This window comes from Camelina sativa, chromosome 17 (genome assembly GCF_030686135.1).
Source record: "Camelina sativa cultivar CO46 ecotype springtype chromosome 17, ASM3068613v1".
In the NCBI taxonomy this organism is placed as follows: domain Eukaryota; kingdom Viridiplantae; phylum Streptophyta; class Magnoliopsida; order Brassicales; family Brassicaceae; genus Camelina; species Camelina sativa.
This window is the reverse complement of record NC_141896.1, coordinates 8,317,329-8,333,257: the sequence shown is the minus strand read 5'-3', so window position 1 is coordinate 8,333,257 and position 15,929 is coordinate 8,317,329. Positions and strand designations below refer to the sequence as shown.

The window sequence follows — 15,929 nt, the reverse complement described above, 5'->3', positions numbered from 1 at the left end:
AAATGAGTGCTTACTTTTGTCCTTACTATTTCGTATTTTGTGCCTATCCTTTTGTTCCTACTTCCTTTTTTCTTTTTTTTTTATAAGCTTTATTTTGTATTTTACCAAAATTATTCCTATTTGATAACACTACAAAAGTATTAAGTTAAAACGGATGGTTAAATTGCAAATGGATGGTTAAACTCATGAACCATGGCAGCATTTTATTTACATACGAAATAAAATGCAAAATATATATACGAGTAAAAGTAAAACGGTTAAATTGACACAAAATGTTTATGTATAACCACAATTTATTTTGTATGTAAACAATACTTTTTCCTATTGACTTATTTGAGTCATCTGAGTTTCAATAACTTATACAAAAAACATTATTCAGTCAAAGGGGAAATATATATGTTTAGGAATGTAGCTAATTTGTTTTGGTGATTTGTAAGCATATTATTATTTATTTGAATGCGATTTAACAATCAGCTATATTTCGCAATTATTGTTGGGCCCTTTTTACTTCACTGATCATGATTTTCTTTAATTTTCATGTTCTTTTTTTTTCTGAAAAATATCGTATAGTTCATTGAACACAATAGGAAAATTGGATAGTGGATTTGCCCCACACGTCGACCCATCAGAAGCAGATATGATCTTCCAACAACGAGTAGTCACTTATTCAATTTGTTTAACACGCTTTTGCCTTTTAAATTTATTTTATCATTTTATTGATAAGAGAACACAAAAATCTAACGAAGGGTCAATATACTGTATAGTACTGAACTGCTGATAATATTATAAATTTTTTCCTGAAGCATCTGTAAAAGGGGGAAAAAAAGTTACTAAATTGATAGTACAGTTCTGACTTCTGAGACAGTAATCTAACAGTAGTTGTTTCAAGCTTCTCGTCTGACTTTAAGCGTTTGTTTCTTAAAACGTAGCCGTTTCACAAATCAAACCTTCTAGTCCTATCCAAGAGTTCTCTCCCACTGTCCTCAAATCAAAAATGAAGTTTGGCCACGAACACTGGCTACAACTTAATGATGCACTAATTTATCTTTCAAAAAGTATCTCAAGTCCTGGAAGTGAAGCGGTTCATTTCCCCAAGAGGTCCATCCGGCAGCCATTTCCCTAGCAAATAGCTCAAGGCACCGAGCAGGTTGAGACCCGGGGACGTGTTTCATGAGTATCTCTACAAAAAAATCCAATTAAAAATTTATTAAATCAGGGAGCTGTACAGAAAGAATTTGAGCAAGTTGCATTGTGCTCTTGAATTTAATGAAGCCAATCACAAAATAGAGTTGTTGATGAATAAAATAAGAATACCTCCAAGTGGGGGTTTCCTCGAAAAATCACCAGGGATGCTTATGATTATCTGGTTCTTATCCAAGAGTTTAAAATCTGACCTATGTTCTGATCCTGCAAGCTATGAGACATATACATATATATATATATCCACATGGCTGTTCAAGCAAAAGTTCCTTTCACAGATTATTCAACTAACAAAGACAAGAATTGACTTACTTCGGTAAAGCGGTAGCCTAGTAGAAGGTACTCGTAAGGTTTATGATGGACCAGGTCCAGATCGCAAATCAATGTACAATCTGGTTTCACCTGAAACATTAACATAGTCGAGTCATGAATGCAACTCAGAAGAAACCAAGATGGGGCTTGAGAGGTGAAAGATGCTCGCTCTCTCACCTTTAACCAATACATTGTAGCAACATACTTAACTCCCCACGCAGGGAATAGCTCTTTCTCAACAAAGTTAAGTAATTTCTCTCTATTGGTCACCCATAAAGCCACGAGAGCTCCTTCAGCATGAGCAAGCTGCTTGATCGGGAGGGATAAGAAGTATCTGTTTGGTAAAGTAGGATACCTAAAACAAAGAACCAAGAAACATGGCTCAGGAAACATTCTGATACAAAAGTTTCTTATTCACAGGAAAACTTCAAGTCAGTAACAAACTTTGATTTCTGATGAGCGCTTGCATTTTCCCATGGTGGATCAATAACTATAAGATTATAGCCTTCAGCAGGTTTAGCTGCATGTATGACCTCAATAAGATTAAACACATCACTATGATCAATCTCCTACCGATATGATCATAACTGATCTTGTAACAAATGACTTAGGACCAATCAATCGGAGGCAGAATACACTAAAGCTCAGCTTTAAGCAAAATCTCTATTCTGGAAGTATAGTACAAAAGTTACCAGGAACGAGGTTTCGGATGTGCAGTAAATCAGACTTCAAAGCAACATGGGAAAAAAGAAATGTAAAATCAGAAGAACCATTCCACACATCATCAACTAAAAATACTCATCTTTTATAAAGAATCATAAAGGAAAATTCACAAACCATGTAGAAGCAACTCTTTCTAGGCATTATAAATCTCCGGTTGGAAAACTCAGCTTCAACTTCTTCTCCGTTCTCGTTCACTACTAGGTTATTGAACACTTGAAACACTCTCTTTTCATTGCATTTGTCAATTAAGCAACCTAATAAGACCACATAAGACCAATCAAACCATCAAATTCATGAGATTCAAATAAGATTTAGCAAATGAATTAGAAAGAGAGCAAAACCTTCATTACTATCACAATGTAGATTAAAATTAAGTGTTATCTCATACAAAGGAGCTTGCCACACTCCTCCAAGCTCAACAAAAGAGAGGCCATCGTCACAACACTTAGTCAACAAACTATAACCATCATCATCACTGAGAGCTTTCGTTAAACTCAACAGCTCTGTTTCTCCAAGAAACGATTCAAGGGCTTTCGACAAGAACAGCCTCGCATCCTGATGACGAAGATTCGAAGCTTGCTCTCCTGCATTAGGAAGTTGAAAGGTAGGGTCTTTCTGCTTCCGTTTTCGCTTTTTCGGATTAGGGTCGTTGAGCTGTGGATTGAGATGCTTCGGATTGAAGAAACGTGTGTAGTAAGCAGAAGGTGAAACCCTAAATTTGGTGTATGAACGATTGATGATGCGAACTGGGTCTAAGAAGAACCAATTTGAGTCGTCGGATTCGTAGATTCCCGAATCAAGGAATTGAGCTAGCTTCTCTGTTTTCGCCATTAACGACGGCTCTCTGCTTCAAACAAAACGACAGACAGACGTATATGAATATTCTCATTAGCCCCTCGGATTTTCATAATTGAGCACAATTAGACCCATAGTTTTTGAATTAACAAGTAAACCCAAAATCTAGTTCGAAATTCAATCACTTGTGAAATTTCCGGGAACCAACGGGTTTGGGTCATTTAATATAATCGTATACGCAAAACCCATTTATAGCTCCCAGATTTATTATATATAGGATATAGCTAATGGTTTTAAAAACAATAAAGAACAAAAGTATGAAAACAAGATCTGATTTTTTTTAATGGGAGTGGGAAGTGGCAAGAACAAGCATTAAAAGTTTACGAATAATTGAAGCAGGGGTTTGGTGAGGGGTCGCTTTGATAGTTTCCCCAAATATGGGGACGGTTTTATTTGTGGGGTGTGTGGCCTTTGTAAACTGTGACTATGACAATGACCCCCGATTAAAGTTACACCCAAATAATTGATCCAAAACTGTAATTTTCATATGGTAAAATCATGTACTAAATGTATATTTTTTTAGAAAATCTTCTTAACCTACCTACCTTTATAGACCCTTACTACAGCTATATTGGCTGAAATAGATTAAAAACCTTACTAGAGCTCTTTTTTATTAGAAGACCAATGCCAATGTGTTTTAATAGTGTTATCATCAAAGAAGTGTTATCATTTAGACATTAAATAAAAGAATCACTAGTGTTTCCAAGTATCTAAATATTTGTTGTGTATATACCCCCAATAATCCCATCAACGAGACATATTCGATGTTGTTTTCTTTAGTCATTATATGAGTTTAAGTTATTGTTCAATGTTTTGTTTTACTGTATTTGATACTTACTAAGCAGTACTAATTTTGTGTTTACTACACGCTGTAATATAAATAATAGAACCTGGTTTTCAAAAAAAGTAAAACACTTTTTTTTTTTAATATTACAAAGAAAGAAAATCTAGTAATGGAGCAAGCAATAATTACGTAAGGAAGAAAACTATAAGATAAGGACAAAGAAAATCCAAATTTTCAAAAACAATAGAGAGAAAAAAGAAAAAAAAGAGAGGGTACAATCGTCATTAAACAACAAAACGGGTCCCATACAGCTCTGTCTTTATTAAACACCAGTCAACCATTCAGGTCAATCGCGTGTTCTTAAATTACCAAAAGTACCCCTCCGGTTAAATCCAACCAAAGCCAAAGAACAAAAAAACGGTTCTGTCTTTTTTCTTTTCATAACGCATATACAGTTTCAGTTCAACGCATACGTGGCGAGTTATAACTGGTCAACGTGGTGGAAACTGGTCTCTATCATCCCTTCTCTTTCCCTCCTTTTAGTCCTTACTCTTCTCCTCTTCTCTTCTCTTTACTCTGCTTCTCTCTCTTGCTTCTCTGCTTGTGGGACAAACCCTAATTATTTTTACTTCTCTCTCCACTTCCCGCTCAATCATCTTAATCTTTCCCTCGCTCTCTCTTAGCAATGCATGATCTTCGATCTCATAGCTGTGTTTTGAGCTGAAAAACTCGAGGTGGGTCTGTTACTCTGTTTGATATGAGTTTCTAAATCGGATCAGACTGAAGAAGAAGAATGCTGGAAGCTGTAGATAGCTCAGGGGTCGTTAATGGAGGATTCCCGCAGATTCAGAGCTTTTACGGCGATTGCAGTAGCGAGGAAGAGTTATCGGTATTGCCACGTCATACGAAAGTGGTGGTCACCGGAAACAACCGTACGAAATCGGTGCTTGTTGGTCTTCAAGGTGTTGTTAAAAAAGCTGTCGGTCTCGGTGGTTGGCATTGGCTGGTAAGTTTAATTCTTTCCTTTTTTGGTAAAAATTTGATCTTTGTGCTTTCCTTTTCCGTTTTCCTTTTTTGGTATGTTGTTTCGATCTACTTCAATCTTCTTAAGTGTTTTCTCTCTGATTCAATCTATTGAATCGATGATTATAATTTGGTGTTTTTTGAATTTTGAATTTCAAAATTTGGGGATTTTTTTCTTCTTTTTTTCTTGAATTGCTAAAAATGTCTTCTTTAAATGATATAATAATCAATTGTAGTTATAGATTCACTAATCAATTCTCATAATTTACATCTAATTATCAAACCAAGAGTTAAGAGTGTGAGAAAAATCAAATATTTTTGTCATTACCAATGTTTATATCTGTAATACTTTCGAAATCTGGCGATTGATCTTCTTGCATGCATGTTGTTAGCATTCAACTCACCATTATTGCTTGATTTTAAACTGTTTGATCTTGCATTTTGGGGGTTCTTAGCTATTTAGGTTATTCATGAATCCTTCATTGATATTCTTTTTTTTTTCCCTTACTAATTTCTTCTAGTAACAGTTTGTTCCCATCTAATAAAGTTTCTGAAGCATCTTTAGTATCTTTTTGATGATTCTTGCTGAGATCCAGGCTCAATTTCAGGAATCATCTATAAGAGGATAAGGGATTTTGAGTTTTAAGTTAGGCAGTCCAACAAAAAAAAAGGCAACTTTATTTTCGCGCCTGTTCAATATAAAACATCATAACAAATATGCACTTGTTATCTAATTCTCCATCATGTTTCTTGACAATTTGTTTTCCTTATGGATTCTAGCTGGCTTTTTTGAAAATTTGTTTTGGTTTGATTAATTTGATGATAATCATTTGTTTTCTTGTTCTTTTTCTTCTCTTTTTCTTTGTTCTTTCTTTATTAGTTGAGTCATTTTAGTCCCCAAGCAGTGTCACTTCTGTCGATTTTTTATCTTTCTTTATCAAAATCTTTTTGCTTTGGTTGGCTAATTTTACAATTATAATCTGCTCTGCAAGATCTTTTTGATAGTGTCTCTGTGTATGTGGACCTAAAAGGAGTAACTTCACCATATTCTGGCTTTAAACTTTAAAGAATAATCCAAATAGTATAAGATTTTCTTCAGTCTCACGAATATATTTTACTATTAATGATATCACATTCCACCACTTCTTGTCTCCCAGATTTCCTATGGAAGTAGATTAAAAAATACAATAATCTTTTTCTGAAGCATTTCTTCATATTCTTGTTCTTCTGTAGTTTCTTTATTTAAACCTATATGTCAGTTCTTGTTTATGCACTATAATATTTAATCAGGATGATTGTTGTTTTTAGGTTCTGACAAATGGTATAGAAGTAAAGTTGCAGAGGAATGCGCTTAGTGTCCTTGAACATCCAACTGGATTAGAAGAAGACGACGATCTTGATTTCGAAAGCACACAAAGGAATGGCTCTGATATGAGTAAGTTTGGTTCTTCCTTGTCTTCAAGAATTGAGAGATCTCTCAGCTTTATTTATTCTTCAATGAGTTAATTCAGTCTTGTTTCTATGACAAGTTGTTTCTTTTCCAGCATCTGAAGACACACTGAAGCCTCATAAGTCTAAGCAAAGAGGGCAGAGATCGCGGTCATCTCACAAGACTTTGAGCAGGTCTCTATCATCTGACTCACAATCTAAAAGTTCGGGTTTTACTCCTCCTGAAAACATGGTATGCAAATTCAAAATTTTGAGATGTATTTTCACTTACCTAATCTTATGTTTAATGATGCAGAAGAACAAGAATATGACTAATCTTATGTTTAATGATGCAGAAGGTTGATCTTAGCAAACTGGAAATGCCTGCTTTACTGAAATATTGGCAACATTTTAACCTTGTAAGTTGATTTCGAGAAGAAAAGAAACTATCTTTGGTTTACTCAAATCTTGAACTCTACTTTCTATGTGCTTACTTCTGAATAAACTCTGTGTAGGTGGATGCAATTCCTAATCCTTCAAAAGAGCAACTAATTGACATTGTTCAGAGGCACTTCATGTCTCAGGTATATCAGAATCCTTCTGAGCCTTGATTGTGTTTGTCTTAATTATGGTCTGTTGATTGATAAAATGGTGTAAAACTGTGATATGATTACAGCAAATGGATGAGCTTCAGGTTATTATGGGGTTTGTCCAAGCTGCAAAGAGAATGAAGAAGGCTTGCAAGTTGCAATCAAAAGAAGCCAGAAACACTGATCTTAACTGCATCAGCTAAGAAAAGCCCTGACTTTTTGACAAATCATGTATGTATGGTACACCGACTTGTTTAACCATTTGTGGCTTGGTAAGTTTTAGTTCTTGTAGAGATGTCTGGCTTAAGGGTAGATGTTGCTTCTGTTGTTCAGCCATGTAAGTACCATCAAGAAACCAAAAATAACTCTCTAAAGCTCCCAATTGGAAACTATCTGTTCTGATAGGATCCCGAAAGATTGGTATGTTAGAATGTAAATAGACTTATCTCACTTTCTTCCCTATCTTTTTTTCTTCATCTCAATCTGATTTGTGGTAAAAGAATATGAGAAAAAAAGAAAAAAAAAAAAGTGAGAGAAGTCTTTTTCTTTTTTAATTATTGCAATTGGACACTATATATATACTGGTTGATGAAGCTCAAATCAACTAATATCATGTATTTACTATTAGTATATCTCTTTTTAGTAGGCTCCTTGGAGAGTTATAAAGAAAGGGCATGATGGTGAGGAAGTTACATAGAGTTAGAGACGCATGATTTTACTTAAGTTTCCTTTTTGTGTGCGTGAGACAAGTGTCATCAATAAAGAAGAAATTTTGAATTTTCATTCTTGTAAAAAGAAGAAAAAAATCATTAATTTCTTATATAGAGAAAGAGAACTAGAAAAGGTTTAAAACAAACATACAATATGTCATTATGTCGTATTTTAATTGCCATAGGTTTTATTCTTAAATTATACATATATTGAAGATTTGTTTGCAATTAAATTATGCTTAAAATTACAATACAAAAGTTTGATATAACTACAAAGACAATAATAAGACATTGTATTTTCTTATGAACATTTAATTGACCAAAGAAAGTTTGATTGTATGTGGTTTAGAATCTGCTATAAAAGAGAAAACGATTTTACTCAGAGAAACTTTGATATTTTTATGTATTTGGTTTTGTCTTAAACATCAAAAAGGATGTTCATCTTATCTTAGAAATTAATCTTTGATTAATTCTGTCTTCCTCGTTAATAAGAATGTCTTCATCTCTTTTATTTTTTTTGTTTTAGAACGTTGTCGTTGAGAATTTGTAAAGTGATTACTTTCTATGTTAAAAAGGATTAATTCTTTCTCCAATATTGTTGTTGATAAATAATAACAAAGGCTTATTCGGTTTAAGCACAGAAACTGATCAAGTAATTAGCATTGGTACAAGTAAAAGTGCTAGAAGCATCATCGTATGCATAGCTATACGCAGTAGGACAAGCTCTTTTAAATATCTTCGAGTACCTTGTCGGCGGACACGTCTCCGGTTTACTAAAAGCGCCGGTGCAACAATACTCCGGTTTGTTAAAAGCCTCACAAGCACTCTTACACGCCACAACACCCGGCGGGCCCACAACGCTTAGCTCATTCGGACAGATCGCATTCACGTCCGAAACGCATCCCGCGATTTTACAGTTCCCCGAGCCACCTTGCGGTGTGATTTTCATCTGAACGTTGTAACCGTCGACGAGGCTCACGTCGTAAAAATCTTGAACGGATTTTGATTTATGTCCGGGGGTTCCTATCGTGAACTCGGCCAGTGTAGCCGGTGGAGCTCCTCCCACGCCAGCGCATTTTAGTTTCCCGCCGCAGTCTCCGGTGGCGCATTTACCGGTGCCGGATTCGTCGAAGTCACACGCCGTTCTAGCCCAGAATCGACCGGACCAGCCAGGAGAAGCGGTTAAGGTGACGGAAGATCCTGAAGCTAAGGCAAACCCGCCGTCGCCGAGTTGTGTGCCCTTTGAGGTGAGAATTCCTGGCCATACTGGGGAGCTGCAGTGGTTTGTTAAGGTGAAAACGGTGCCGGAGACGATGGGAATTGTACCTTGCAAAATAAAATAATGATTAGCAGAAGAGAATGAATCAATAATGAAAAGAGTGTTTGTGTATGTATTACATGTGGCTATGATGAATGAGAAGAAGAGAAGGTGTAATCTGGAGAAAATCGCCATTTGTTAATCTGATTAATTAGTATTGAAATTTTGAAGCTGTGATGATGAGTGCAAGTTAACGATGCATGTCTCTCTATTTATAATCCTTTGTAGGGGACTATATCTCTTTTTACCTTATTATTCTGGTTATATGTTTACCATATATAGGATTTTTTTTTTTAAAGGTATATGTTTCTTAATTGTTATGTGATAATATTGTATTACTAGAAGATGATTTTTAAAAATTTTACATAAAAAAACATTTAATGTTTAGATATAAATCTATTATTTATTCATAATAACTTATTTCTCATAACTTTATTTCCTATATTTTTGAGATATTTTACGGAAATTAAGAAAAGATTAATATATATATATATGTGTTCTTATTTAATACTTTTCTGTATTAGAATAGATGATATTTTAAGAATTTATCTTGTATTACAGATATTGATTTCTGTATTTTTTTTTTATAAAATAATACTATGAAATTGTAGATTTCAAGATTTATTAAATAATAATTTAAAATTTTGATGAATTATTATTGGTTAATAGTTATGTTATTATAAAGAAAACTATATTTATAACTAAACATTAATTGTTTTATTAATCTGTGTGAAAATCTTTAAAAATCATGATGAACTATTATTGGTTAATAGTTATGTTATTATAAAGAAAACTATATTTATAACTAAACATTAATTGTTTTATTAATCTGTGTGAAAATCTTTAAAAATCATCATTTCTAAATTTCTAACACAGAGGGAGTAAATGATTAGTGGATTAATTTAATTCTAGATTATGAGTAAAATTAGAAATCTAATGTATATATGCATTCAGAATATAAAATAACACACTAGAATTGTAAAATCTAATTCCACTGATCATTTCGACTTGGAAAACTGATCGACAAGACCATTCGCTAATAAGCTCCTCCTCCTTCTGAATTCAGTCCACCGAAACTATGAGGGCATACTTATACTCTGGTTTTCCACCAGAACATAACGCTGCATTCATTGTATTCAAATTCTTTTTAGGATCAAAAGGGTTACATTTATTGTAAAGAAAATGTTTTTTTGATGAATAAAATTTTACATTCATTCAAAAAAACAGATATATATATATATATATATATTCGAGTTGTTATACGTGTGCTACAACAGGTGTTTTATCTCTCACATGTTGTGTCATCTGGAAAAAAAATAATTAAATTCTTCTTGGGAACGACCAAGGTAAGGTTTGTCATGTAACGGTTCCTTTACCGACCAAATTCCAAATATGTCTATGACCAGTTTCTAACTCACGTAAACATCATTTTGTCACAATGCCAGTGAATCCATTTCAATCTTGAAGGATTAGTACTAAATATAAAATAATTCTATTAAGCATAAACTATAAAGTAACAGAAAGGAGGCTCCGCTTGTAGAATTATACTATGTATTTGGTGTGGATATGAAGCCACAACATTATACCCTGAAAGGCAACAGTATGCAAATTGCATCCAAATCATCAACCTTTCTTTTTTTTGTGGTTAATTAATTAGCAATTAGCAAAACGCGTTTATTTTTTTTTGGATAAACCACACGTTACCTCCGTTAATTGTTTCAAACAAAAATAAGACCAAAGATGGACAATGTAACTTTTTCTAGAATTTGAGCAAAATTCATAAACCGCTATGCTGTAGAAAGTAGCCTCATCAGATCCGTCACTCAGTATACTTAAACGATCCAATGCAAGAGTACGTCTAGGGAAATGAACTGTTTTGAACATTCCAAGCTCATGTAAAAAAAAGCTCCAATCTTGGTGACTTTTGTCATTGCTTTGTTTTAACTCTCTTTTATTTTTATTTTTTACAACATGCTTAAATTAGTACTATAACTAAGCAAAGATTTTACTAGATATCTTCTAAATAATAACCTTAATCGAACCGCCAATAATATTTAGTAGTTGACTTCAAATAATCTCTACCCATTAGGCCACTAGTCATCCGTCATGTGTACACACATGTATCCACGTGGATTTTGGGACCAGCCCAAAAGACACGTCAAATTCGCGGGGAAAATAAAATAAAAATAGGTTAAAAATACTAATAAACAAAAGACGATGATGGTTCGTCGATGATGATGATGATACTTGTCTCCTCCGGTCAACAACCAAAACCTTAGCCCTTAAGCGAACGTGTTCATTTTTTTTTCTTGCAATCGTTCGTTCGTTCGTTCGATCCCTTCATCTGCCGATCCAACTGGTATAATATATCTCTCTACTCCGATCAATTGCTTCGCTTCGTATCTTTTCAATTTTGTTTTTTTGTTGTTTGCTTCTCGATTCTCGTGTCTTTGTTAATAATGCTTTGGTTCGATTTAGAGTTCAGTTGGTTATATAACCGGTGATTTTAGTGGTTTAACGGGGAGATCTAGGGGTTTATGATTTTGTTTTCTTTTTCTATTATAGGCCTTAATGATCGATCGATGTTTTAATAGTTAATTTGGAATCACTAATTTCAGTTTGGTTAATTAGTTAAAGTAATCTTCTCTGTTTATTATGTTTTTGGTTGTGTAGGAGATTTTTTAGGGTGGAATTATGTCTGAAGACCCTTCTTGTTCTAGCGACAATAACAACACAAACAGCAGCAATGATGATTCTGGTAACTTTGAATGTAACATTTGCTTAGACTTGGCTCAAGACCCTATTGTTACTCTCTGTGGTCACTTGTTCTGTTGGCCTTGTTTATACAAATGGCTCCATCTCCATTCTCAGTCTAAAGAATGTCCCGTTTGCAAAGCCGCCATTGAAGAAGACAGATTGGTTCCTTTATACGGTAGAGGTAAGTCCTCTGCTGACCCTCGGTCCAAGTCTATACCGGGGCTCGAAGTGCCTAACCGTCCTTCCGGGCAGAGACCCGAGACTACACAACCTCCTGATCCTAACCATGGTTTTGCTCATCATCATCATCATGGGTTTGGAGGGTTCATGGGAGGTTTTGCTGCTCCCATGGCGAGTGCGAGGTTTGGGAATGTTACTCTGTCTGCTTCGTTTGGAGGTTTGATTCCTTCCTTGTTCAACCTCCATTTCCATGGATTCCCTAATGCAGCTATGTATGGAGCTGCTGCTTCTGGTAGCTTCCCTCACGGGTTCTCTAATCCGTTCCATGGAGGAGGACACTCGCATATGCATAGTTATCAACGTCACACCGGTCTACATCAACAAAGACAACAAGACCATCACTTGAAGATATTGCTTCTCGTTCTTTTAGTTTTCGTTGTGTTGTCCTTCATCTTTGGCTAGTGAGGATTAATCGATTAGCACTTTATATTCTAGATCTGGTTGCATAAAACCTGAGAAAATATGCTGTGATTTCCTGATTTGGCTTGTAATCTGCTACTTAGCGAATTGTTCATATATATTAATACCTGTTGGATTCTCTTACTAATGTTACTTAAAGATTTGACTCGCGAGTCTCAATACTTAAGTTTTTATTCTCACAATGTTGGATCGATCCATTAGTCATAGCCATGTGGTTGGCTTCTACGGGATGATTAGTTACTTTTTGCTTCAAAAACGTTTTAGAGCCTCTTATTTGTAATGAAAGGTCGTTGATTAGGCTACAATAAATGGGAGTGATGGATCAAGCTACATTATTGTCTCCAGTGTCTGCACAATGTTTGTTTTTTCGTTAAGGGATTGTGATCTTTAAGTTCACTTTGTCTTCTTCCACTTTCGACTAAGTTTTTGCAACAAGTAGACATTCTCTCTAGTGTTCATAGCTATTTGGAAGACGAGACATAAGATGCTCCCTAGTACTTGTAACTTGTAAGAACAGTAGCTAGCTAGCTACCAGAGGAATTATTGTGATAATTATTATATTAGATGAGCATTGAGCAATGCCTATACTATATTATAATTTTTGTCTCGGTTGTATTTTTACTCTCTTTTTTTTCCTTGATACCGAACCCGACAGATGCGTGTATATACATGTAAAACAAGTATGAAACTGATTAAATACATACAAATATTTTCAAGTCACATGCAGTCAATACATCCAAGTTTTTCTTAATTATTAGGAAGCAGGAGAACTATTTCAGAAGAAGACTAATTAAAGTTATGGCTTTTTGGACTCATGGAAGTGAATGTGTATACCATTAATGCTTATCCGAAATCTACATTTGAGACACTGAGTCCCATGTAATTTTTAACTTCTTGTCAGAGACTTCACACACATATATGCAGTATCTTCTCATGGTTTCTTATCAAGTATGTACTCCTAAACTTAAGGGCATCTCCAAGAGATACTCTATCCCCTCATATTTGAAGTTTTATGCCCTCCAAGAGATACTTCAATATTTCATAATTTGGAGTTTTGAACAGTGACACTCCATATTTGAAGTATCACTGTTCAAAACTCCAAATTTGAAGTTTCATCTTTCTTTTTTGCATTTCAATCCCTAGATTTATGTATCTCACAAATAATCTCTTAAATTATGTTTTTTTTTTATCATTTTAGTCCTAAAATTTTATCACTATAAAGTATTTTACATATATTATTATAAATTTAATTGTTACATATAAAATTAACTAAATATGTTTTAAATAAATTTAAAATATTAATATTATAAAAGTTTTAATGTATGTTTTAGAGTTATAAATTATTATATTTTTATTGTATTATAAAGTTATAAAATATTATATGTTTTAAAGTTATACAATATTATATGTTTTAATGTATTATATATTATAAAATACTAAAATAACATTTAATGTATGTTTTAGAGTTATTTATAAAAGTTTTATGATTTTAAAGTAATTATAAATAATATAAGGACTATAATGTAAAATACTTATTTTAAAAACTTCATATATGAAGTATACTCTTGGAGAAAAAAAGCTTCATACTTCATTTTTTAAGTTTGCATACTTCATTTTTAAAGTATCTCTTGGAGATGCCCTAAGTTATACATTTTTATTGCATACACACATGAACATGTATACGTAATAATGGAGACCCCTCCCTTGATGCACACATGACACATGCTTATTTATTGGTATTACGTTCGTAACTATATTTATTGAATGTATCATCTGGTCTTCATCGATGACATAACTTGATGATATAATTGAATAATGGATATGTAGTAGTATGAATCAAGACAGCAACTCAATATTGTGATAGATACTTTACGTTTGTCGTCACAACTTTACGTTTGATATCATATATATTATATACGTAGTGTTTTAAAAAATTAACTAATATCACACGATAGTGTACTATCCATATAAAAATTAAACTGTAGTTTGAAGAAGATAAATCACAGTATTAGAGTTTCATGTTTTAAAACAGCGGAATAAAATGAAGTATACTCATATAGTGATTTGTGAATTGTGAGAATCACAATGCTAAAATGAAATTAGTTTTGTTTAAAATATATGAAAGGCAAGTGGAAGAAGGGAACCCTGCACTGCATTTTTACAATGCTTTGAGTTTTAGCACCCAAATTCCCTTCGGAACCAAGTGAAGGGGTTGTCAAGAAAAAACGATGGCCCAACAGATCAAGTTGGCTTCTAATATAACTCATAACTTTTTTACTCTTATGAAAAACATAGTGCAAGTAAGATTCGATTGGTATAGATTTATAGATATTTTAGACTGGAAACATTAACTTAGTTACTTTTTATCTACTTGCACAAAACTACGTATACGTTGAACTTTTTTTTTTTTCCCCTACTTTCAACTTATTGTTATCGACTGTGATTGGTGATATATAGTTCAACCTTATTTTTTTACGTTTTATGTTTTAAATACGGACAGACACGAACACAATAGGTTTACCATGTCGATAAAATGATGATATAGACTTCGAAACATTGTCGTACCTACATTTGAATATTTTCGTACATAAAAACTCTATATGGTGTATCTTTATATATCTTTTGGAGTATCTTTAAATGGTGCATTGCAGTGAGTTGTCTTAATCGCGGATGTTTTACATAACGAAAGGGATTTATTTGAAATGAAATAAAATGAAAACTACAAAAAAGTGCAAAAAGGGATGCAAAAAAAAAGAAAAAAGAATAAGAAATGTATAAATTCCAAAGACTCCTTAACCCAAAAGTATTCGCGAATTCACATTAGGTGATGAAAGAAAAGTCGTACCATTAGGATTTGAGATATTATTCCATTTCATTTCATGTTTGGCCCACGCGTCTTGCTTTTCTACGTTTATCTTTATGATGGTTGATAAGTGTTTTATTAGTTATAATGGAAAACTTTATAATATTTTATTTATCGTCATGATTTTTCATTATCCTAATTAAGTATTTATTCAACATGTTTAACAAAACGAGCTATGTACTGTGCTTAATACTATGGACTCAAAATGCATTCTTAAGTATATTTTCCAAAACGTTGAAACTATGAACGAGTTAATAAAATGCTCATTGTTATATATTCTTCAAATAATTTGTTATTGCAACTTAAACGAATCTCAATTTTATTCAAACGATGGTAGTTCATAATAAACTACTGTCGGTCTCGGTCAAAACCAATGATTCATTTTGAGCTTAAACGTGTATTTTTTTTTTTTTTTAATATGATAGGTATACAAATTTTTAAATTCGTCCAAAATTTAGTTTCAAATTTCATTTCATTACAAGTTGAGATTAGAAAATTTGAAATTTCGTAAGGAAAATAAATAGGGAAACCCACTTCCTGTTCCTGACCATGTGCCCATTCCCCATGATCCCCAAAAAAAAAAAAAAAGTTTATTAGAAAAAGGAAAAGAGAAGAAAATTCAATCATTGAAAATAAAAGACACCATTCTAAAATAAAAAGACTTGAACCCAAAAAAAAGCGTGGCAAAAATATGTTAAAATGCAAA

At 33.3% G+C, this 15,929-nt stretch overlaps 4 protein-coding genes across 9 annotated transcripts; 2 read left to right on the top strand and 2 right to left on the bottom strand.

Moving 5' to 3' along the window:
• Window positions 1-761: 761 nt before the first annotated feature.
• Window positions 762-3,451, bottom strand: LOC104756277 (methyltransferase-like protein 2). 3 transcript variants are annotated; one of them, XM_010478841.3, is made up of 8 exons: window positions 2,577-3,451; window positions 2,350-2,489; window positions 2,205-2,238; window positions 1,957-2,032; window positions 1,690-1,867; window positions 1,513-1,602; window positions 1,315-1,414; window positions 762-1,180 (listed from the first exon to the last, which is right to left on the bottom strand). In XM_010478841.3, the coding sequence occupies exons 1-8, from the start codon at window positions 3,064-3,066 to the stop codon at window positions 1,026-1,028; spliced, it is 1,263 nt and encodes a 420-aa protein (XP_010477143.1). In that variant the 5' UTR covers window positions 3,067-3,451; the 3' UTR covers window positions 762-1,025. The 3 variants fall into 3 exon arrangements, 2 of the variants coding, with proteins under 2 accessions (XP_010477143.1, XP_010477144.1); XM_010478842.3 differs by having other exon boundaries at window positions 1,315-1,407; XR_015587040.1 differs by lacking the exon at window positions 2,205-2,238.
• An 870-nt stretch (window positions 3,452-4,321) lies between these two features.
• LOC104756274 (uncharacterized) lies at window positions 4,322-7,375 on the top strand. Of its 4 annotated transcripts, none has more exons than XM_010478838.3 (6): window positions 4,322-4,880; window positions 6,206-6,332; window positions 6,442-6,578; window positions 6,682-6,744; window positions 6,841-6,909; window positions 7,002-7,375. In XM_010478838.3, exons 1-6 carry the CDS (start codon window positions 4,668-4,670, stop codon window positions 7,116-7,118), a joined length of 726 nt encoding a protein of 241 aa, XP_010477140.1. In that variant the 5' UTR covers window positions 4,322-4,667; the 3' UTR covers window positions 7,119-7,375. The 4 variants fall into 4 exon arrangements, with proteins under 4 accessions (XP_010477140.1, XP_010477139.1, XP_087351902.1 ...); XM_010478837.3 differs by having other exon boundaries at window positions 4,373-4,880; window positions 6,427-6,578; XM_087495776.1 differs by having other exon boundaries at window positions 4,429-4,880; window positions 6,685-6,744.
• Window positions 7,376-8,184: 809 nt separating this feature from the next.
• Window positions 8,185-9,199, bottom strand: LOC104756276 (pathogenesis-related protein 5-like). Its single transcript, XM_010478840.3, has 2 exons — window positions 9,024-9,199; window positions 8,185-8,951 (listed from the first exon to the last, which is right to left on the bottom strand). Exons 1-2 carry the CDS (start codon window positions 9,076-9,078, stop codon window positions 8,257-8,259), a joined length of 750 nt encoding a protein of 249 aa, XP_010477142.1. The 5' UTR covers window positions 9,079-9,199; the 3' UTR covers window positions 8,185-8,256.
• A 1,932-nt stretch (window positions 9,200-11,131) lies between these two features.
• Window positions 11,132-12,483, top strand: LOC104756273 (uncharacterized). The gene is made up of 2 exons (XM_010478836.2): window positions 11,132-11,302; window positions 11,617-12,483. The coding sequence occupies exon 2, from the start codon at window positions 11,638-11,640 to the stop codon at window positions 12,340-12,342; it is 705 nt and encodes a 234-aa protein (XP_010477138.1). The 5' UTR covers window positions 11,132-11,302; window positions 11,617-11,637; the 3' UTR covers window positions 12,343-12,483.
• The last annotated feature ends 3,446 nt before the right edge of the window (window positions 12,484-15,929 follow it).